Here is a 23,641-nt window from a genome sequence, read left to right as displayed (position 1 = left end):
TTCTCAGTATGGATTCTTATTTCTGAGGTTCAATTTTGTCTCACCCTAATTTTCCAGGCTTGTATATCTGCAAGAGTACTATTAGGTAACTGGAAGGGTGTGTACAAACTAACAAACACACCCTACGTTACAGAAAGCCCAACCTGTTAGTCTTTTTTTTTTATGTTGCTAGTATAATATTAGCTACGTAAATTGTTCTTATCTGAGACTGAGACAGATCCGAATGCCAATGTTCCAATAGTCTGCTGTCAAGTTAGATTCAGAGGTATAATGCTAGATTTATTTTCATTATTGTGTATCTACAAAGTTGCCAATGGATACAGATCAGAGTTGCTGACTAAAAATACATTATACGCTTTTCATTTTTTTACGTTTGACTCATCTTTTTAAGTCTTACTCATCACACTTCATGTTGTTGTTCTTCATAGATGTTGTTTCGGTGATGGTGGAGGGAGGGCGATGTTGAGGCCTCTTAGTACTGGTTCAGGTTGTCCATTATGTTCTTGGACACAGCCTCTCCCAGCTCCCTCATTCGCCTCCGCATAGCACTGCCGGACAGGGGGGGAAATTCTGTTAAGGCTTTACCACTCTGCCTGCACCCTTACATTTAGTACTAAGCCAGGAACAGGAGCTTATAGAAGACACTCTCTGGCTATCTATTAACCCCTTGACTGCGGATTTCCTACGTACAAGATGACATCACCAAACTACAGGAATGGAACAAAAAGTGGCTGCTACAATTCAATGAAGAAAAATATAAAGTCATGCACCATGGGAGGGGATATCCAGCATACCAATACCACATGGGAAACATTCCACTATCCACCACAGAGGGAGAGAAAGACCTGGGAGTATATGTTACCAGACTACCAGTGAAGGAAATCCATGCCAGTCGCAGCAGACAGGTTAAGGCTTCACCACTCTGCATGCACACTTTAATTTAGTGCTAAACCATGAACAAGAGCTTATAGAAGATACTCTCTGACTACTAGTCTGACCTACATTAAATTATGGAGACAATACTTCAGTTACACCAAGTTATAGAAATATCCTTAACTGTGTGTATGGAGCAGAGTCAAGGCTGATAGCTTGTAAAAAGATGTTGAGCTTCTGGAAGACACTTTGTGGCAGTGCCTAGTAGGCTTTTCTGTTAGTTCTGTTTGGCTTCAAGCTGTTTCATCTGCTGTAAAAATAAGCATGTTTGACTCTCTCACCTGCTTGTCTAAGTAAGATAAAAGTAAGTACTAAGTAAGATAAAGTGTTCAGCTCACTCACCTGTTTGTCTAAGTAAGATAAAAATTAGTAAGTAAGATAAATTGTTTGTCTTGCTCACCTGCCATTAAGTGTTGGTGAGGGTGGCTGCATCATCATAGTCTGACCAGCAGCCTCGGCAGTGTAGGCGGCGGCGCCCCCCACGACAGGTCCCTGCACAGCACCACATTGCAGTGACTTGAAGTTATGTACTGAGTGTTCGTTGTAGCGGCCCCAGATGCTGTTCATGAGCTTGCTGTTGTAGCGCATGGGCTGGTCCACCTCTGGCCGGGGAGGCAAAGACAACTCATGAGACATTTTGTTTTCACAGTATAGGAGGCAGCTCAAGGCCACACAATAAAAGGGGAAACAAAAAAGCCATCAATGCTGCTGCTTCCCAAACAGTGATACTGTCTGGGACCCACACACTAACAATAACATGAATAAATTAGAGGCCATACAAAACAAAGCTGCAAGATGGGCCAAAAGTGATTACAGACACACCACATCAGTCACTTTGCTTAAACAAGACATAAAACTAGACCCATCAGCAACATGAAGACAAATACACAGACAACAAATGCTATAGAAAATCACAAACAATTTAGTAGACATTTGAATATTCTGAAATAGAGAGGTTAGAGTCATCTACTACTGAAACTTAAAGCAGGTTTCAGTATTCTTAATGACCAGTGGCTAACATATTAAGGATTTCCCTCCCTAAAACCATACCAATTGAAGCTGTGAGAAGCTGTGGAGATGGTGGCTTAACCCAGCAGCAGCGACGGGCCAAATTTGTGGCTTCACCGTGTACCAGCGACGGGCCAAATTTTTGCCATGACATAAACCCCTCAAAAGTAGATGATGCATAAACAGATCACAGATGTGTTGATATATATTATGAAATGGTTTGCGTGAGTGATGATTTTTTTCTCATTTTTCTCGCTTAGAGGGAAGGGCCTTTAAGAAACATGATCCCCGCAGCTACTGGGTTAAGAGGGAAGGGTGGACTCTTTCAGCAGTCTTGAGCCTAGTGATAGTTTGACAAGGCTTCTGCACCATGAACGTGAAACACCCTCATGAGAGCCTTTACTATTAGTATTATACTTTTCCTATAGGTTGTTATGATCACCCCCCTCTCACCTGCCATACCAAAGTAGGTGTTCCCATTTGCAGTGTTCCCAGTACTGCGCTGCTGACGAACCGCCTTGGTCATCTGCATGGTTTGGGGTATAGCTGCCATCTTCCCTGTAAAAGTTGAAAAAGTGGGATTATTATTGTTATTATTATTGATTATTATTATTATTGTCGGAAAAAAACAAGTACCGTACAACCTCCACAGATGGGGATTAGCCAACAACCCCGAATGCCCATGTGGAGAAGTGCAAACTATGAACTACTTACTCAATGTACCGACCAAGATCTTAGGGAAGCAGTGAAGATGCCATCCAATGGGTACGTTTTTATCGCGACAAAATATGATAATAATGATGATGATGATGATTATTGAGACCCATGAAAGGGCAAGTGAAATAAGTGTTCTAGCTCTTTGTTTTATGCAAGTTTAAATCTACACCCCACTCCTTCCCAAGTCCTTTAAGTAGGTAGCTATTTATTTATTTCTTACAGTAAGGGCAGCAGCTCAAGGGCAGAATAGATAAAAAAAACTATATAAAAATTCCTTCTAATCACTGCTCCTATCAAAGTTAATAGAAATGAGTTGCCAGAAAAAAGTAAAAAAAAAAAAAAAAAAAGTTTGTCTATATCAACATCTTTTAATTAAGTAAAATATCATTTAAAAAAAGTTAGAACACGTATAAGTAAAGTAAATGTTCTACCTCCTAATTTATTCAGGTTTAATCTACATCCCAGTCCTCTATTTATCTATCTGTTAATTTATCTCTATCTATCTATCTATCTATCTGTATAGCAGAGTATTCCTATTTTGTCATGGAAAGATTCAATTCTCATGAAATTTTTATCTCTGGTGTGATGGGAGCTGTGACATAACCATGAGTGGGTAGGCCTATAACACTGTACACCAACTAAACTTGATCAGTCAGCAATAACCATGAGTGGATAGGCATATAGTGCTGTGCACCAGCTGCCTTCATCTCTAGTTTGATAAACTCTGTATTGGGTAGGCCTATAGCACTTTACACCAGCTAAACTTGATCACTGTAGCAATAGCCTTGAGTAGGTAGGCCTATAGCAATGCACAGCAGCTAACTTGATCTCTGTTAGTAATAGCCTTGGTTAGGTAGGCCTATCCACCAGCTAACTTAATATCTGGAAATAGTCATGAGTAGGTAGGCCTATAGCATTATCCACCACCTAACTTGATATCTGGAAGTAATAGCCATGCATAGATAGGCCTATAACACTACAGCAGCTAACTTGGTGTAATAGCCTTGACTAAGTATAACAGTGTATAACTTAATATCTGGTAGTATTAGCCGTGAGTAGGTAGGCCTATATAGTATTAAACTCCAGCTAACTTGATCTGTAGTAATAGCCTTGACTAAGTAGGCCTATAACAGTGTATAACTTAATATCTGGTAGTATTAGCCGTGAGTAGGTAGGCCTATATATAGTATTAAACTCCAGCTAACTTGATGTAATAGCCTCGAGTTAGTAGGCCTATAATAGTGTATAACTTAATATCTGGTAGTATTAGCCGTGAGTAGGTAGGCCTATATAGTATTAAACTCCAGCTAACTTGATCTGTTGTAATAGCCTTGACCACGTATAGGCCTAAGGCGTTATCCAGAAGCTAAGTTGTTCACTCCTCCACCACCTTGTAAACCACCACTCACCGTTTTCAGTCAGCCACGGGAGCCAGGGGTGGTGTTGAAGGCTCTGGTGGCGGCGGTGGTGCTGGTGTTGGTGGCGATGCGGAGACGTGGTGTCGCGGAAACTTGTCTCCGCAAACATACAAGAGGGCGGAGGCGCTGTGGTGGTGCAGTGGTGGTGGTGGAGGTGCTGGCGGAGGTGCTGCTGGAGTTGAGGAGAGTCTGCGGGCAACTGACTGGTGGCGGCGGGCGTCCCTCGCTGTGACTTCTGCTCTCTCTCTCTCTCTCTCTCTCTCTCACGTCCGCACCTTTACCTGCCTCCTTCCCTCTCTCCCTCTCCCTCCCTCCCTCCTTCTCTCCCCCTCATCCCTCATCTCCTCCCTCTCCCTCCCTCCTTCTCCCTCTTCCCCTCCTCCCTTATCTCCCTCCTCTCCTCTCCTCCCTTGTTTACCCAAATCACCTCTCTCTCTCTCTCTCAACTCATATTAAAGCGAAAATTAAAGATTAACTACCATTATTATTATTGTTACTATTATTATTATTATTATTATTATTATTATTATTATTATTATTATTATTATTATTATTATTATTATTATTATTATTATTATTATTATTATTATTATTATTATAATTATTATTATTATTATTATTATTATTATTATTATTATTATTATTATTATTATTATTATTATTATTATTATTACGCTGACCTGACCTTAAAATGCTATTCTCTCTCTCTCTCTCTCTCTCTCTCTCTCTCTCTCTCTCTCTCTCTCTCTCTCTCTCTCTCTCTCTTTGCGCACGAGGAACAATGGCGTAAAACTCAGATGTAGACAAGTAAATTCAGACTGCACCAAATTTTTCTTCACCAACGTTGTAGTGCGAGAATGGAATAAGCTCCCACCATCAGTGGTCCAGTGTAACACGATTGACTCCTTCAAAAAAAAGCTCGACCGTCACTTCCTTCAACTTAATATCAACTAGAGTGGAAATGCAACGTTTTGGAGCCTTCTGATTAATGTAAAATCACTTAGGTTTAAGGACAGACCATGCACCTAGTCTGGACCATGGGGTCTGTGTGGTCTGATTTTCTATGTAAATCTATGTAAATCTCTCTCTCTCTCTCTCTCTCTCTCTCTCTCTCTCTCTCTCTCTCTCTCTCTCTCTCTCTCTCTCTCTGTCTATCTATCTATCTATCTATCTATCTCTATCTATATATCTATATCTATATATATATATATATATATATATCTATATATATATATATATATATATATATATATATATATACACATTTTTTTTATCTATTTCAAACACACACACACACACACACGTACACAACTCCTCCCCCACCAGTACCCTCCCCCCACCCCACATACATACACAAACACGGTATATAATTCCTGAAGGTACAAGGTCTGTCCGTATAGTGTTTGCCGGCGCGCCCAGGTCGGAATTAATCACTTACTGAGCGCCTTGCCAGCTGTACAAGGGTTCGCAGGGCTCGAGTTTCCACGAACACCTTTCTTAGCCATCAGCATCTCTATGGGGTCAGGCAGTACGATCAAAAGTTGCTTGGACGCAGGTAAAGGGACGCAGAGTAGGGTAGGAAGGCGTAGGGAGGTGAGGATCGAAGGAAGGTTGGATAGGATGGAAAGGCAGGAACATGCAAGGATGGGAGAGGAAGAGATCTAGGGAGGAGTAGGAAGGGTATTGACATGGTAGGGAAGGTAGGAAGGGATAGGAACTTAAGAAAGGAAGAAGGATAGGCCAGGAATGGATAGGGAGGGATAGGAAAGGGTATTGACATGATAGGGAAGGTAGGAAGGGAAAGGAACTTAGGAGAGGAAGAAGGATAGGTTAAAAAGGGATAGGAAAGGAGTAGGAAGGGTAGAAACTTGCAATGGGGAAGGAATTATGGGGTAGCAAGGGATAGAGAGGAATAGGAAAGGTAGGAAGGGTTAGAAAGTGGAGTAGAGGACCTGGAAGCAGTGCTCAGAAGGGAAAGACTGATATGGTTTAGACACTTAAAGAGAGCAGGGGAGGATACAGTGCTGGGAGTTGTGGAGAGATTAGAGGTAAAAGGAAGGAGACCAGTTGGTAGACCTAGGAAAACGTGGAGAATGTGTATACAGGAAGACTTGGCATTGATGGGATTGGATGATCATCGGGCAGAAGACAGAGAAGAATGGAGGAGAGCCATAAAGCGTCCAACCGCTCAGGAAGAGTGAAATCGGACCTTAAACGAAATGATGAGGAGGAGGAGGAAGGGTTAGAAGCTTGCGCTGGGAAAGGAAGGACGAGGAAGCAGATGAGCAAGGATCCAGGAAGGTTGCATTGGGGAAGGAGGCAAGGGATATAGCAACAGTAGGGAGGGGATAGGGAGGAGCAGTAGTAACCAGGCACCCGAACGTTTTGAAATCGACTGGGGAAGGTCAAGAGAGGATCGAGGTGATGCGTCTACTGTAAGAGAGGAATTGAATAGAGGAGAAGGGATCGAGACGAAATGAACCAAAGGAATAGTAAAGGAAAGGAAGTATAAAGTGAAGGAAAGGAAAGGGATACCAGACAGAAAAAAAGAGAAAATAATTGAGACAAGGAAAGAAGGAAGAGAATGACGTAGTAGTATAGTAAGCATTGTGAAGGAGAGAGAGGGAGGGAACAGGCCAGTCACGGGTGCTTGCATGTGACTTGGATATATGCTCAAGGTAGGAAGTTCATCAGGTAATTGAGGATAGGTAGAAAGGAGAGTAAGAGGGGCCGGGTGATTTAAATAGGTAGGAAGATAAGGAGGAACCACGAAATGTTAGTAAGGGAAGCAAGGAAGAAGGTATATGCATTAGAGAGAGAGAGAGAGAGAGAGAGAGAGAGAGAGAGAGAGAGAAAAGCTAATAGGTATAGGAAGAGTAGGAGGTGACTTTAATCGGTAGAAAGGGAAGGAAGAACCACGAAATGTTAGTAAGGGAAGCAAGGAGGAAGGTATATGCATTAGAAAGATAGATAGATAGATAGATAGATAGAGGAGCAGGTAATTGAGGATAGATAGGAAGAATAGGTGACTTAAATAGATAGGAAGGGAAGGAGGAACCACGAAATGTTAGTAAGGGAAGCAAGGAAGAAGGTACGTATATGCATTAGACAGATAGATAGATAGATAGACCAAAAGATAGAGATAGACATTGACAAAAAGATAGATAGATAGATAGATAGATGGATGGATAAAGAAAGAGATACAGATGCATATAGATATATACAGAGATAGAGAGGGAAAGAAAAAAAGAAAGAATAAAATGATAAAAATAAAAAGGATACTGTAGGATATTGGGATACGAGAGAGAGAGAGAGAGAGAGTTGCTATGGTTGCTGAGCGTGGCTTGAGTTCGAGGTATCACGTGACCTGTTCGTGCAAGCCTCCACGCTGGCCATGTCTTGTTAAACAGGAACACGGATTCTCATCTTCATCTGCCCCAGTCTCGCATTATATACACACACATGCACGCTACCTCTCTCTCTCTCTCTCTCTCTCTCTCTCTCTCTCTCTCTCTCTCTCTCTCTCTCCCTGGCTATCTATCTGTTTATCTATCAATCTATTTAAATCCTTTTTATTCTGCTCTCTCTCTCTCTCTCTGGCTATCTATCTTTTTATCTATGAATCTATCTAAATCCTTTTCTATTCTGCTCTCTCTCTCTCTGGCTATCTATCTGTTTATTTATCTATCTCTAAATCCTTTTTTTTCTGCTCTCTCTCTCTCTCTCTCTCTCTCTCTCTCTCTCTCTCTCTCTCTCTCTCTCTCTCTCTCTCTCTCTCTCTCTCTCTCTCTCTCTGGGTATATCTATCTATCTGTTTATCAATCTATCTAAATCTTTTTTTTATATTCTCTCTCTCTCTCTGGGTATATAAATATATATATATATATATATATATATATATATATATATATATATATATATATATATATATATATATATATTTATATATATATATATATATATATATATATATATATATATATATATATATATATATATATATATATATATATATATATCTATGTATCTCTCTCTCGCTCTGTTTTTTATTCTCTCTCTCTCTCTCTTGGTATATATATATCTGTTTATCAATCTATCTAAATCTTTTTTTTATATTCTCTCTCTCTCTCTCTGGGTATATCTATCTATCTGTTTATCAATCTATCTAAATCTTTTTTTTATATTCTCTCTCTCTCTCTGGGTATATCTATCTATCTGTTTATCAATCTATCTAAATCTTTTTTATATTCTCTCTCCCTCTCTGGGTATATATATCTATCTGATTATCAATCTATTTTTTTTATTTATTTATTTTTTTTTATTATTCTCTCTCTCAGGGATAATGTGAAGTCGTTATTCTGGGCTGTATTTTTAGGCCGTAATGAGGTAGTATGTTAGCTCTTCAGCATTAGGTATCTGTTAAGTCTGCAGCCAGTGCTTTACTTGCTGGCAATGCCCTGCTTTACTTGGCTCCAGGCTCACCCCTGTCACCACTGTGTCACATGAAGCACCACATGACATACTACCACTACTACCGGTGTTGGCACTGCTATTACTACTGCTATCGGTCCTGACTCAGAAAACCCATCTAGGCTATGCTTCCGTAGGTACCCTAACAAAACCAAAACAAACACTATGGGTCTTGACTCAAATTCATATATACTTCCTTACTAATGAAACTTTTTATACAACAAAGTGAGGTCATTCTTTGTTGATTAATGCCATAAGGTGCCGGCCATCATGTGTTTGAAGATACCATAAATTTTTATCTAATGCAACATAATGAAACCCCAAACAGTTGCTATATATCTTTCAGTACAGGATTCAGTTTATGGAATGACACAAATTATAACATTAAATATACTTTATTCATGGACAAACATTTACTTCTGGTTCCATAAGCGTGTGTATGTGTGTGTGTAATTATATATATAGGTACTATTTAATTTTATAGGATGTGCATATATATAACTAACTTGTGGCATGGTGAACAGAACACCTGGTAAAGGAAATAAAGACACACAAACTATATAGACTTCAACACAGAACAAGTCTGAGGGACATCCACTAATCTCTATACCACCAACCAAATGGCATTATATATTAAGTAGAAAATATCATGCAAAATACATAACTATGATGAATTTCCTTGCATGCAAATAGACTTTCCTATTAAAATATATTGACTTCATTATTATTTTATTCATCTCTCATCTATATAGTGTCATTATAAGACTGCCCTGTTAATGTATGATGTATAGTATATGTACCTATGATGAAATTCCTTCACTTCAAACAGACTTCTCCTATTAAAATATATCAACTTCAGCATTATTATATTTATCTTTCCTCTCTATAGTGTCATTTTAATAAGACTACCCTGTTAATGTATGATGTGTAGTATATGTATGATGAAATTCCTTTACTCAAACAGGCTTTCCTATTAAAATATATATTGATTTCTTTACTACTATGTCTTTCATCCGGTGGGTCATTATGAACCTCTAATAATGTCATGGTCAGGGTACCTTGGCAAACTTGTACTAATATAGCTCTCTTCTTTTTCTCATTTAACATCCTTATTTTGCTTAGATGAGCGATGGGTCACATTCTTAAACATTTCCGTGCCCAAGCTCACATTTAGCAAGGCTTTCATAGGAGTCTTGGGTATTTCCGGGGGTACCTAGTTCTATGACCCTGGTGGTAGTCTGACCCTTCTTCTGTACTGTGACCCTTAAAAACCCTTATTAGAATTTGAATGATCTCCTTTTTGGCCTTTGGAAATAGTTGATTTGAGGGGAGAAAGCATCTGAGAACACATATTTGACAAGGCTTTCGTAGGAGTGGTGGGCATTTCCAGGGGTAGTTCTATGACCCTGGTGGTGGTAGTCTGACCCTTCTTCTGTACTGTGAACCTTAATAAAAACCCTTATTAGAATCCAATTGATACCCTTTTTGGCCTTTGGAAGAAGTTAATGTGAGGCACAAAATGAAAGCATGGTAATCACTTTATTTCAAGGCAATTTAACCCTTAGACAGCAGCAGTATTTGAAGAATAGCTCCCCCAAAATGAATGATCTATATATATATATATATATATATATATATATATATATATATATATATATATATATATATATATATATATATATATATATATATATATATATATATATATATATATATATATATATATATATATATATATATATATATATATATATATATATATATATATATATATATATAAATATAGTTGCCTCGTACAGGCCTACCGGCCTCTTGCAGACTCCTGCGTTCTTATGTTCTTATATGAGGTGTTTTAACTATCATCTATATATATTTTCTACCGCAATCTGGAAGTGTTGTTATATTTCTGCCATACAAAACTGACACTGAATTTTGGACCATCTATATAGTTCCACCGCCATCTTAGGGTTAATTATTACACATAATTTTTTCATCTTCCTGATATCCGTACCTATAGGAATAGTTGATGAGTGCATATGGGCAAAGATAGCCTAGCAATACATGACAGAAGCTATTTATTTCAACGCTATTTCATTATTACACATCAGTTTTTCATAATTTTTTCATGTTTTCGCTGCTATGCATACCTATAGGAATGGTCGATGAGTGCATATGGGCAAAGATAGCCTAGCAATACATGGCAGTTGGTAGCTATTTGTTTCAACGCTATTTCATTATTACACGTCAGTTTTTCATAATTTTTTTCATGTTTTCCCTGCTATGCGTACCTATAGGAATGGTCGATGAGTGCATATGGGCAAAGACAGCCTAGCAATACATGGCAGTTGGTAGCTATTTGTTTCAACGCTATTTCATTATTACACGTCAGTTTTTCATAATTTTTTTCATGTTTTCCCTGATATGCGTGCCGATAGGAATGGTCGGTGAGTGCATATGGGCAAAGATAGCCTAGCAATACATGACAGTAGCTATCTATTTCAACACTATTTCATTATTACACGTCAGTTTTTCTTTTCTCTTTTCAGTCCTCTTCCTGCTATGCGTACTGATAGGAGAGAGAACATGACAGTAGCACAAAAAAAAGCATGGTAATTACTTTATTTCAATACTGTTTCATTATTACACCTCATTTTTCCCCCCTTCTTTTTTCCCGATATACTTATTAATATAAATGGTCGATGATTACAAATTGCCATACAGGGGTAGTGAAGGCATGGCACGATACTTCCTGTACGTAGATTAGTGTTCTTCAAAGCACGGCCGTGATGGATAACTTACCACACACGTTACTTAGGATCACTTTTACTCTACTTTACTTCACTTACGATATTAGACACCCTAGTAGTAGTAATAGCAGCAATAGTAGTAGTACCTGACAGTGACCGCACCCCCGAACATACCCACATAGCTTGCCATAGTTGAGGTCAGTTTCACCGCTTCAAGAGTTTCTTCATCTGGGTGTTCTGCGAGCCTATGGTGGTGTCGGCGCGTTCGGCCTTCTCCGAGATGCGGTCGAGGAGGGTGTTCTGGTCGGTGATCTCCTCGCCCAGTCCCTGCGCCAGACCCTTGAGGCGCGACAACCCGCTGGACAGGTCGTCTGGAGAATTTTTACGATTATTATTATTAATATTATTATTATTATTGAAAAGGGCAATGGGAAAGAGCTTGGGAAAAGGAGGAGGAGGAGGAGGAGGAGGAGGAGGAAAAGAATAAGAGGAAAAATTAAGAAGAAAAGGGAGGAGGAGGAGGAGGAGGAGAGATGAAGGAGCAAAATAAAAAGAGTAGAAGTAAAAATTAAGAATCACAAGAAAAGGAAAAAGGAGGAACATCATAATCAGAAGTAGAATTATCATCATTATTATTATTATTATTATTATTATAGAGGAAAGGACATCACAGTAAAATAAAACAAATACACACACACACACACACACACACACACACACAGAGACAGATATAAACCACTCTTCCAATGGTACTGTAGCCATACCTTACCACAATAAAAAAAAAAATACATACAGACACAGATACATGCTATAGACCACTCTTCCAATGACACTCTGGCCGGGTCTTACCGAGGTCTGCGTCGAGCTGTTCATTCACCCTCCTGGAAGTCTCTCGGAAGTCCTGGTTGGGCAAGTTGTCATCTTCCTCCTCTTCAAACCCTCTAAGCTGCAGTGCTGTCATGTAACAAGAGTGCCATAAATTACATGGACCATACGTATACTCATGTCAAAGTTAAGATATTATGGTACGTTATATTACGGGATGAATTTAACCCTCTAGAAAGATAGTATTCATGTAAATCTCTACCCCTTGAACTTGACCTCTGTCTCATTCACTCACTCACTAACACAAACACACATACACACAGTACATACCAGGGTGTTTCGAGGTCTTCTGGGTGACAGCAATGGACGTTTGACTCTTCTCATAAGCAGAACCAAGATTAGGGTTTTGCAGGACTTTGTCTCCACTAACACTCGGCTCAGTGGGACTTGTGGGCTTGCTGGAGGACCCTTTAGTGGCGTCCTTTTGTGGGTCCTGCTTTGGCGTGCTCCACCATGTCTTAAGGCTGCTGAACACACTCTGGAAGCCATGGAAAAGAGATATTGTTGTGTAGCGTATGTTTCCTAAAGTCCAACCAAATTGCCGAGTCCGTTGGTCCATTTCTCCCCTCTACTCTGCTACACAGTCCCAACACCTATCTCTTCCTCTCATATGTAAGGTAAAGGTAACATATGATAGGAAAAAATAGGTGTTGGGACTGTGGCAGAGCAGAGGGGAGAAATGGACCCACGGGAGCCTACGCCCAAACGGACTCGACAATTTTGTTGGACTATAGTTCCATTGTTTCAGTACAGGCTGTTTCTGGGTTATAGATGAACCCCTTTCTTGCAGCAATGTGTGAAACAGATTTGTGTATAAGTCTTAACCTCCCAAACCAAGTACTTGAGACCACGAAAATGTATTATAAAGTGTTAGGTGTTCATATAGATGCTGAGAAATTTGAGGATACCCTTCAGGACATTTCTTTAGTATTGAGTCTTTAGTAGAAAACCTGACAAACATGGACAGTATAGTAGTTTCTTGGGGCTTACAATGACACTGTTTATAATGAGCTTAGGACCCACAATAGAGGCTCACACACTTAGGTTGAAAAGAAAGCAAAAAGAGTGTAAAAAACGATATATACATTCTATTCTTACAGTCGTGTGTCAGTCAGATCTGTTTACAAGTCCTAATGGTTATGAATGGTTTGTAATGAGCCTCAGATATCTGCTTAGGACCCATGATAGAGGCTTGAATAGTTGAATTTAAGAGACAGCAAAAAAAGAGTACATAAAATGGTAGTAAAATGAAAAGTTAGGGGCACATGCAACGCTTGACTTCTCGTGGGCTCGGTCACGTTGTCGCTCCTACCTTGATGCTGTTGATATTCTTCTGCGTGTCCTTGAGGTCACCCATGATGTTGTCCAGCTTGCGTTCAGTGTTGGAGAGCTGTTCGCGCTGCTTCACCAACTCCTGAAGATGGCCAACATGTGTGAAACAGTTGATCCATGCCCTATACAGCTTACAGAGCATTATACACTGATTTGCCATGCTGCATAGACTCTTTATGCAAAGGTTATTACAATGGACACACTGTTTGAAGTAGGTAGTGTGAAAATAAGGAGACATTAGGAGCACCCAGCCACTATTGTACTCAGGCTAACATTCTATCTGCATTAAACACTGTGAACCCAAGTGTATTACATTACACTATACTATACTTGTGGGTAATGTTAGCTTTGGGCAATAGGCAATGTCAGTTCTGCTCCTAAGAATAAACAGACTATAGTTTATCCAGTGTGAGTCTGTCCCATTATTCCAAGTCTGCACAACACCTGAGCCACTCTACTCACCTCTGCCGTCTCCAGACCAACTTTTTCGCTCTCGTTCAACATTATTTTGCTGTTTTTGGTTGACTGCAGTGTACGATTTTCAACCTGTGGGAAGGAAACGAATGAATTAAGTGGTTAGGTTATCTTATTTGCAGGATACATGTGTTTCCATAGATAGTAATTCCAAGCGGTTATTTTAAATTCTCAGATTGCCGTTGTGACTTGCTAGAAACATATAAGTGTGCTTCTAAATGAGACTCGTGCTAGGAGAGAAAAAAATCTGGAAAACTGAGCTGAGGATAAAAAATAACTTCAGAATAAAGAATATTTTATCATTTTTTATTAACACATGACAAAGAAGACCTTAAAAAAGTAATAGCAAGGGTGGTGGCAGTAACAGTAGCAGTAGTAATAGCTGGATAAGTACTATTCCCACATCCCTGGCCCTGGGTATCACCCCAGTACTCACCTCCCTCATTTGTCGGAGTATTTCCTGGCGCCGCACCTCCACCTCATCGGCCGCCTGCTTCTCTGGGCCAGGCTGGAGCCTGTCCGAGGCAAGGAATGTGCTGCTCGAGGTGTTGAGGAACTCTGTAATGCACCAAGTTATCAGTACTGAGCTCATCCTTGCACCAGCAAGCAACTGCGGGTTGAAATCATTTAATCATAATTTTTTTTTTATCCACCTGAACTAACCAAAGCCGCCTTTCTAACTTAACCTACTTATGGCCAGCAACCCAACGCTGCTAAATAAGTGTCTGCCTGCCCATAAATGTTACAAAGAAGTAATTTATAGAAAGAGAAACACTCGCAATTTTTTTATTTTTTTATTTTTAAGGAGACGGCTCAATGGCCAAGCGAATCCTCAATTCCCTCTGAAAGGTGGTCCCACCTCTGCTGCCGCCCCATTCCGTCCTGCGCTGCATATTTCCGCTGGCCAACACTGCATCCCAAATAAAATTAACCTAACCTACCTAATGGGGGGGGGCTTCACTTCCCCTCACCCGCCTTAATTAACCCTTTCACCGTGATATATGAAATAGCTTGCTGTACCACCTTGTCCTTTGCTACTGCACTGCATTCTGGGATAAAAAAAAAAAAAATTATTAACTTCACAAGAGGGATTTTCAGACCCGGGGAGTCATTCTACGCATTTAGGAGAGGCATGTGACGTCCTGCCATGCCTACAGCCACGCCAAGGCCTCCTTTGTCCCCGCCTCACGTAACTCACCCGCTGTCATCCTCGCGTCGTCATCCATGTGGTTGTTGAGCATACCAATGCCACCCTTGCTGCTGCCATAGTAACCTCCTGAAGCCATGATGGTCCTCCTTAAGGTGATAATAATACCCTCGTCGTAATACTGGGCCTCAAAAACGTGTGTATGTGTGCGTGGGTGAGGGCGATTGTTTACCACGGTCAGCTGATTCACAAGACGGCTGACTCACACTGTTGCCAGATCAGCGGCACAGCATTTCCGGGAGAAGTAATTATGATACGTACAGAACTACTACGTGTGTGTGTGTGTTTGAGAGAGAGAGAGAGAGAGAGGGGGGCGTTGTTACATTATGTAATTTCTCTCTCTCTCTCTCTCTCTCTCTCTCTCTCTCTCTCTCTCTCTCTCTTTCTCCTTCAACTTAATATCAACTAGAGTAGAAATGCAACGTTTTGGAGTCTTCTGATTAATGTAAAATCACTTAGGTTTAAGGACAGACCACCAAGTCTGGACCATGGGGTCTGTGTGGTCTGATTTTCTATGTAAATCTCTCTCTCTCTCTCTCTCTCTCTCTCTCTCTCTCTCTCTCTCTCTCTCTCTCTCTCCAGAGGGATCTTTACATAGATTTACATAGATAGATAAATACATACATAGAAAATAAAATAAAATAAATTCTCTCTCTCATTATGCATCTGTGTCTGTCACCTTACTATTTAAATGTGAAAAATGGCATGCAATACACTGTGTTCTAGTGTGAAGGGTCAAACACACACACACACACACACACACACACACACACTAAGGCTTTACAACATTTACTCCTGGTCAGCATTGATAAGTATACAGCTTGAACCCACTGAATGTTATACAGCACTTAGAGTAGTATTGATTTATATGTCATGTTCAGTACTGGGCCTTAATTAGATCTTGTAGAAAATAATTAGTCACCACAAACCTTCCTAACCACAAAATTAATCGACCTGCATTCAGAAAACAAGCTAAGAGTTATCTGGGAAGTGTTGAGTGTACAATGCCTTACTATAACTTACTATATGAGATCTCATTTTACTCTACCCATTATTGGCAATTCATATTTAACTAATCCACACAGAAGGGTTTGCTTACTATATACTACATCTTATCTGAATATACCCATTATTGGTGGATCATAATAACTGTCTAATTAACACAGAGAAAGGTTGGACTTGACACACAGGAATAATTATAACACTGATACACAAGATAGGTCAATTCATAGTCTTGTCTCCTTCACACTGGTTCTTTATTCATGTTCATGGTACAGAAGAAGAGTCAGGCTACCACCAGGGCCATAAAAGTGCCCCTGGAAATGCCTACCACAACTCCTGCGAAAGCTTTGTTAAATATGAGTGTCTGGGCATTGAAAAGTTTAATAATACAGGAATCATTCATATTATTATTATTATTATTATTATTATTATTATTATTATTTATTATCAAATCACTACAATAGCTAGTTCAGACAGCAAACATGTTATTGGGGGCTATATGACTGTGAGTTTGCAAGACATTAATGAAAAAATGAGATAGAATGCCTCAAAAATCCTTCCCTTACCACCCGACCTCTCGCTCCCCTCAAAAATCTGCATGAAAAAATGAATAAAGAAAAGAAAAGCTGAGTGTTGGATTGTACTACATTGAGCCATTAGGATATGCGGTCCAGCGCCTCAAGCATGATGATACTGCTGCCTCGGATCACCTGCAAGGGAAGCAAAGGGGATTAAACACGTGCCCATGGGAACTATATTGATGTCTGGCTATTATTATTATTAGCAATAGGAGATGAAACAGGTAGAGAGGGAGGAGTTCAGACATTATATATACACTGCCTGAGGTCAATTTTGAAGGGAGAGGTGTCTTGAAACTGCCCTCATGAAAGAGTTTAACCGGGTAGCTGCGGGGATCATGTTTCTCTAAGCGAGAAAAATTAGAAAAACAATCACTCACACAAACCATTTCATAATATATATCAACGCATTTGTGATCAGTTTATGCATTATCTATTTTGGGGGTTTATATCATGGCAAAAATTTGGCCTGTCGCTGGTACATGGTAAAGCCACAAATTTGTTCCGTCGCTGCTGCCGGGTTAAGCCATAGCAAGGAGGAAATACAGAGGAAGGAAAGAAGGCATAAAACATTGATGAAAGAGTAATACATCTTTCATTGTAAACCTCCATTATGAACTACATTATATACATGCAAAATCACCTTACTTTCCTTCACTTTAAAAACACAGATGAGCAAACTCTAACTACATTTTCTTTCTTTTTTACCCAGGATGAATATAAACAGAGATGACCAAACTCTACCTGGATTTTCTTTCTTTTTTTTACCCAGGATGAACAAAAACACAGATGATCAAACTCTAACTACATTTTCTTTCTTTTTTTACCCAGGATGAAGAGAACAAGCAAGAAAGAGACCAGGACAAACAGGGCAAATTATGTACACACATAGTTACACACACACAAATATTCTCAAGACACCGATACCCACACAAACGCCAATCCGCACACGCTCGGGCCCCTTCCGCACCTCCACCCCCTCGTCCACCACCATGTTCATGAACGGGTCGAAGCCTCGCAGTGTCCCCTCCACCACGCGACCTCCGTTCAGTTTCACCATGACCCGTTTGTCCATGTATCTGAAGACACCAAGATCAACATGCCCACAGCATCCCATCACTAAGGTCAGTATCCTTAATATTCAGACTCAAGAATTAATTATAAGGCTCCAGTTAAGCTATAGTTTCTGATGAGTTATTGGTGTGCTTGTTTTTGGTCTGAGTGTACAATGGCAGGTTTTGCATGTGTGAATTTTGCTACTACATGTCTTTGTCTTGTGATAAGTTTAGGTGATTTCTGTTATTGATTTCCCATGCATTAGTCAGCTTTTCCCTCCCTATTTAGCTTTATTTCCTATTGTTCCATGTAATACCTCCACTAGAGACTATAGCCACCATCCTCATGGGTCACTATACAGCTGGATGGGCATGAAAAAGCTGAAAAAAATTATTTGTCTTGCCTTGAAAAAAATTCCGCTCAATTTCTCACGCATTAGTCAGCCTTTCCTTCCATATTTAGCTTTTTATCTCCTGTTGTTCCCAGTAATACTTTCACTAGAGAGTATAACCACCATCCTCGCGGGTCACTGGACAGCTGGACAGGCATGAAAAAGCTAAAAAAAAATTAGTGGTCTTGCCCTGAAAAAAAAGCTCGAATTTCCCATGCATTAGTCAGCCTTTCCCTCCATATTTGTCATCTTATTTTTTCCAGTAATACATTCACTAGAGAGTATAACCACCATCTTCCGAGGTCACTAGACAGCTGGACGGGCATGAAAAAGCTAAAAAATGTTTCGCCTCGCCCTGAAACGTTTGCGAGGTTCAGGATGTAAACAAACACGGCCGTCAACGTTTTTTGGGAATTATTGCGTGAATTGGCTACCTTAGTGTTTTGGGTGCGCAGAAAAACGGGACCTACTTTTTGAGCTCCGGGGGATGTGCCTTACTCATGGTGAAAGGTGTGGCGTGCAGAAAACGTAAAAAAAATAAGGATTCCTGTCAGAATTTGGCGGGGCTTGAGGCTTGGGGAGTGAGGGAAGGAAGGGAAAGTCTTGATTCCCAGGACGGCTTTGTTGTTTTTCAATATTTATCTTCATTTATCCATTTATTTCTCTGATTAAATGTAGCTGATTTGATTTTCTGTTTATATAATTATTTTTTGGGGGACATTAGCGCTGCGGTATGATCGAATGTCCAAGTGATTTTTTTTTAATTTATTCTCTCTCTCTCTCTCTCTCTCTCTCTCTCTCTCTCTCTCTCTCTCTCTCTCTCTCTCTCTATCACAGGAGGAGTAAAAATCAAACCAGATATTTAGCTAAGATATTTCATTAGAACATTTTATATAATTTACACATATAGTAACACTTGTCTTGAGGTATAACTGTTAGTATATACAGGTTTATATAAGGAACTGCCCGTGTATTATACTCTATTGACATTAATGAACAAGGTGGGAAAGGCTGAATCTTATTAAGGTGGATGCTGGGAAGGGTGGAATCTTATTGGTGGATGCTGGGAAAGGTTGGAGTCTTATTGGTGGATGCTGGGAAGGGTTGAATTAATGGTGGATGCTGGAAAAAGGCTGACTCTCATTGGTGGATGCTGGGAAAGGCTAAATCTTATTGGTGGATGCTGGGAAAGGCTGGAGTCTTATTGGTTGATGCTGGGAAGGGTTGAATCTCTCATTGGTGGATGCTGGGAAAGGCTGAATCTTATTGGTGGATGCTGGGAATGGTTGAATCTCATTGGTGAATGCTGGAAAAGGTTGGAGTCTTATTAATTGGTGGATGATGGGAAAGGCTGAATCTTGTTGGTGGATGCTGGGAAAGGCTGAATTTTATTGGTGGATGCTGGGAAAGGCTGAATCTTATTGGTGGATGCTGGGAAAGGTTGAATCTTGTTGGTGGATGCTGGGAAAGGCTGAATCTTATTGGTGGATGCTGGGAAAGGCTTAATCTTGTTGGTGGATGCAGGGATCAAGGGTTGAATCTCAATGGTGGATGCTGGGAAAGGCTGAATCTCAATGGTGGATGCTGGGAAAGGGATCTCATTGGTGGATGCTGGGAAAGGTTGGATCTCGTTGGTGGATGCTGGGAAAGGCTGAATCTTATTGGTGGATGCTGGTATAAGGATTGAATCTTATTGGTGGATGATGAGATAGGTTGGATCTCATTGGTGGATGCTGGGAAAGGCTGAATCTTATTGGTGGATGCCGGAGTGGGTATATTGGGGCTTTATTTTTAGGTAACGCCAAAGAAGTATAAACTGGCTGGTCTCTTGCAGATATCTCATTGTATTCTCATGGTCAGTAAATGCATCAGGTCTCTCTACGTCCTTCTGGAAATAAATAAATGCATAGAGAGTAGAGAAAAGGAAAGAGGAGAGAGAGGAGGAAAAAAATAAAGAAAACTCATATTGCTGTGTTGATAAGAAAATTAAATTATATACATACATACATATATCTTAATTATCTATATATATATATTGAGAGAGAGAGAGAGAGAGAGAGAGAGAGAGAGAGAGAGAGAGAGAGAGAGAGACGTACCTTATCCGCTTTCTCTAATGGTCTTCAGAAAGTTATTGACCATGTCTCTTCCACTGTTGACAACATTCGTCGTGAGCCTGAAAATGATAAAAAAAAAATAGTAGTAGTAGTAGTAGTAATAGTAGTAGTAGTAGTAGTAGTAGTCAACAATGGAGGCCGTAACAATATATATAATCGTAATGTCCATACACACAAATTTGTCATGAAAAAATAATGTTCTAAAAATTAAGAATCTTTCAAACAGTCAATAATCTACCAATCAATCAAAAATCTATCAATCAATAATCTCTCCATAAACATACTCGATAAAACTTCAATTTCCACCCACCTCGTAATGGTACTTCCAGCGTTGGTAAAGAAGTTGGTGGTTGAGTCCAGGGCGCCTTGGGAAGCATCAGCCACGGTGGCGAAGGGGGCGCCCAGGGTATCAGTAAGGGTCTGCTGGGGCTGCGGGCGTGCCTCGGTCCCCTCGCCTGCTAGGGCCACCACCAGCACGGCCACCGCCAACGCCACCAACACGTGTCTCGCGGCAAGCAGTGACATTCTGAATAGCAAGAGTCTAGATTTAGGTTAGTGAAGGCTCAGTCTCCTTCTATAGCATCCAAGGCTTTCTCGGACGCCTACGCAAGAGATTCGATTGTATAGCTATAGCTTATTCATGTTATTTTTTACCTTTTTTGTTTTTGTCTTTAAAGCAGTCGAGGTGAAGTAAATCTAGACCTAATCTTTTTTCCCTTGGTCAACAAACACTTCTTGGCCAACGAGGAGGAAAGACAAAATAGAATATCCACGTTTTTTGGTGAAGACGAACACAGAAATGAAAACTAGAGACGTGCCGATACCACGATGTTGGCCGATACCGATACCGATACCGATGCTTACTTTTCACCCGATACCGATGTACATATATAGCTACGTAGAATCCAAGGCCATTACCTCATCAGTACTTTCCCTTATTCAGAATGTCTATCAGAGAATTAGGTTAGTGAAGGGACAGCCTCCTTTTATAGCATCCAAGGCCTTCTCAGACGCCTACGCAAGAGACTCGATTGTAGGTTGATAAAGCTATACCTTCGTAGAATCCAAGGCCATTTATCTCATCAGTGCTTTTCCTTATCCAGAATATTAATGACTTAATATTTCTTCCAATTCTATTCATACACTTTTTATCCACACTTTCCTCCTTCCTATGGCTTCAAGAAGGGAATGTCAATGCGCCTGTGAGGTTAAGATTTACGTTTCTGTGTGTGTGTGTGTGTGTGTGTGTGTGTGTGTGTGTGTGTGTTTACCTAGTTGTAATTTTACAGGGCCTGGGCTTACGCTCGTGTGGTCCCGTCTCCGTATCTATAATTATCCAACTTTTCCTTGAAGCTCTGCACACTCTTCGCCGATACTATTTCTTCACTTAGTCTGTTCCAAACCTCCATATTTCTTTGTGGGAAGCTATATTTCTTTATGTCTCGTGTGTGTGTGTGTGTGTGTGTGTGTGTGTGTGTGTGTTTGAGGTGTAAGATCACTTCATCAGAGCAATTGACTACTTCCTTATTGAGAGAGAGAGAGAGAGAGAGAGAGAGAGAGAGAGAGAGAGACACTGTAAGCTGACCTACCTTTCTCGCTGACGGCTAGTCCACGAATGTATGCAAGACAGTTGACGCTCGCTTATATACCCCGAGGCCTGCTGGGAATGTCCTGTTGTCACCACCACCACCACTACCACCACACCTACCACCACTACTCCTTGACCACCATCACCACTACCACCACGACCACCACTCCTCGATCACCACCACCACCACCACTATCTCTATTGCTGCTGTTACTACTACTACTACTACTCATACTACTACTACTACTACTAACTACTACTACTACTACCACTGCACTATAGGTAATTAATTATGCTGAATTTTGCAAAGGACGAAAACTCTACGGGAAGGATTTCGATAGATTCAATTACCTTATTATTATTATTATTATCATTATTGTTATTATTATTATTATTATTATTATTATTATTATTATTATTATTATTATTATTATTATTATTATTATTATTATTACAGCACCTTGATATCCATTCTCTAGTAAGGGGACCAGAACTGAAGCACATAGTCGAGATGTGGTCTAACTAATGCTAAATACTTTAACTTGAGGATGGAATGGAAACCCGATACGTTTTGTGATGCTGGTGATAGTTTTACACAGCTTCCGCATCTTGAACGGAAAAATCATCCATGAAAACCCGGTTAATCTTGTCTGCGGCCTTAGGAAACAGTCGTAATGGAGCTAAGACTCAATTCTCATTCTTTCTTTCCCATTCTCATTTTCTATCATTCTCATTTTCTATCATTCTCATTCTCTCACTCTTATTATCTCTCATTCTCATTCTCTCTCATTCGCATTCTTATTTTCTCTCATTCTCATTCTCATTCTCTCACTCTCATTCTCTCTCATTCTCATTCTTATTCTCTCATTCTCATTCTCTCTCTCACATTCTCTCTCATTCCACACATTCTCACACTTAGATCTGCTTATGGGGAGTGTCATTTAAGGAGTAATTACGTGAAGGGCTGTTCCTGCCTACACCCTAGAACACTATACACGTACCCGCCCAGTGATACGATCTGTCTAGTAGTAATGGTAGTAGTAGTAGTGGTGGTGGTGGTGGTGGTGGTGATTGTGGTGTTGAAATCTTAATTGGTGATGATGTTGTGGATTGCGGAAGAAGAGGAAATGGTGCTGATGATGTTAATGAGTGGTGAGTGACAGCCATGACACCCTCTCACCCTGCCTTCTCTCTCTCTCTCTCTCTCTCTCTCTCTCTCTCTCTCTCTCTCTCTCTCTCTCTCTCTCTCTCTCTCTCTCTCTCTCAGGGTAAGACGGAGAAAGAGAGAGAGAGAGAGAGAGAGAGAGAGAGAGAGAGAGAGAGAGAGAGAGAGAGAGAGAGAGAGTTAATTAGGCAAGAGTAAAGAATCTCTCTCTCTCTCTCTCTCTCTCTCTCTCTCTCTCTCTCTCTCTCTCTCTCTCTCTCTCTCTCTCTCTCTCTCTCCCAGTACTCCACCGTAACCACACAGAGGCAAAAGTTTCTGACCACGAACCACTTGTTTTCATTTGTGGGTAGAAAGTCAATAAAAATGTTGCTTATAGGTGCTTCAAAATGTCAGCGTCATAGTTAAACATTTCGACGCCCAAGCATACACACATTTGACAAGGCTTTCGTATGAGTTGTGGGTACTTCCAGTGGCAGTTTTATGACCCTGGTGGAAGCTTGACTCTTCTTCTGTACAATGAACCTAAGAAAACACTCATGGGCACCCGATTGATCTT

At 40.3% G+C, this 23,641-nt stretch overlaps 3 protein-coding genes and 1 long non-coding RNA gene across 10 annotated transcripts; 1 reads left to right on the top strand and 3 right to left on the bottom strand.

The window, feature by feature from the left end:
- Positions 1 to 266: 266 nt before the first annotated feature.
- LOC127008776 (uncharacterized) lies at positions 267 to 4,352 on the bottom strand. The gene is made up of 4 exons (XM_050881157.1): positions 4,068 to 4,352; positions 2,395 to 2,499; positions 1,334 to 1,535; positions 267 to 548 (listed from the first exon to the last, which is right to left on the bottom strand). The coding sequence occupies exons 1-4, from the start codon at positions 4,183 to 4,185 to the stop codon at positions 473 to 475; spliced, it is 501 nt and encodes a 166-aa protein (XP_050737114.1). The 5' UTR covers positions 4,186 to 4,352; the 3' UTR covers positions 267 to 472.
- Positions 4,353 to 10,336: 5,984 nt separating this feature from the next.
- On the top strand, positions 10,337 to 11,123 carry LOC127008774 (uncharacterized). Its single transcript, XR_007761317.1, has 2 exons — positions 10,337 to 10,894; positions 11,036 to 11,123. It is a non-coding gene; the product is annotated as an uncharacterized LOC127008774 (long non-coding RNA).
- On the bottom strand, positions 10,605 to 15,412 carry LOC127008770 (synaptosomal-associated protein 29-like). The gene is made up of 7 exons (XM_050881151.1): positions 15,183 to 15,412; positions 14,421 to 14,542; positions 13,973 to 14,056; positions 13,491 to 13,592; positions 12,449 to 12,656; positions 12,143 to 12,247; positions 10,605 to 11,664 (listed from the first exon to the last, which is right to left on the bottom strand). The coding sequence occupies exons 1-7, from the start codon at positions 15,268 to 15,270 to the stop codon at positions 11,498 to 11,500; spliced, it is 876 nt and encodes a 291-aa protein (XP_050737108.1). The 5' UTR covers positions 15,271 to 15,412; the 3' UTR covers positions 10,605 to 11,497.
- A 1,013-nt stretch (positions 15,413 to 16,425) lies between these two features.
- Positions 16,426 to 22,059, bottom strand: LOC127008772 (probable small nuclear ribonucleoprotein G). Of its 7 annotated transcripts, none has more exons than XR_007761310.1 (5): positions 21,922 to 22,058; positions 20,643 to 20,873; positions 20,315 to 20,391; positions 18,689 to 20,106; positions 16,426 to 16,903 (listed from the first exon to the last, which is right to left on the bottom strand). XR_007761310.1 is itself a non-coding variant. In XM_050881153.1 (3 exons), exons 1-3 carry the CDS (start codon positions 18,718 to 18,720, stop codon positions 16,850 to 16,852), a joined length of 234 nt encoding a protein of 77 aa, XP_050737110.1. In that variant the 5' UTR covers positions 18,721 to 18,972; the 3' UTR covers positions 16,426 to 16,849. The 7 variants fall into 7 exon arrangements, 1 of the variants encoding a protein (XP_050737110.1); XR_007761315.1 differs by lacking the exon at positions 16,426 to 16,903 and adding an exon at positions 18,350 to 18,364 and having other exon boundaries at positions 18,689 to 20,103; positions 21,922 to 22,059; XR_007761311.1 differs by lacking the exon at positions 16,426 to 16,903 and adding an exon at positions 18,350 to 18,364.
- Positions 22,060 to 23,641: the final 1,582 nt, after the last annotated feature.

Source organism: Eriocheir sinensis, chromosome 38, assembly GCF_024679095.1.
Source record: "Eriocheir sinensis breed Jianghai 21 chromosome 38, ASM2467909v1, whole genome shotgun sequence".
Classification (NCBI taxonomy): Eukaryota; Metazoa; Arthropoda; class Malacostraca; order Decapoda; family Varunidae; genus Eriocheir; species Eriocheir sinensis.
The sequence above is the reverse complement of the archived record's forward strand: the minus strand, read 5'-3'. Positions and strand labels throughout refer to the sequence as shown.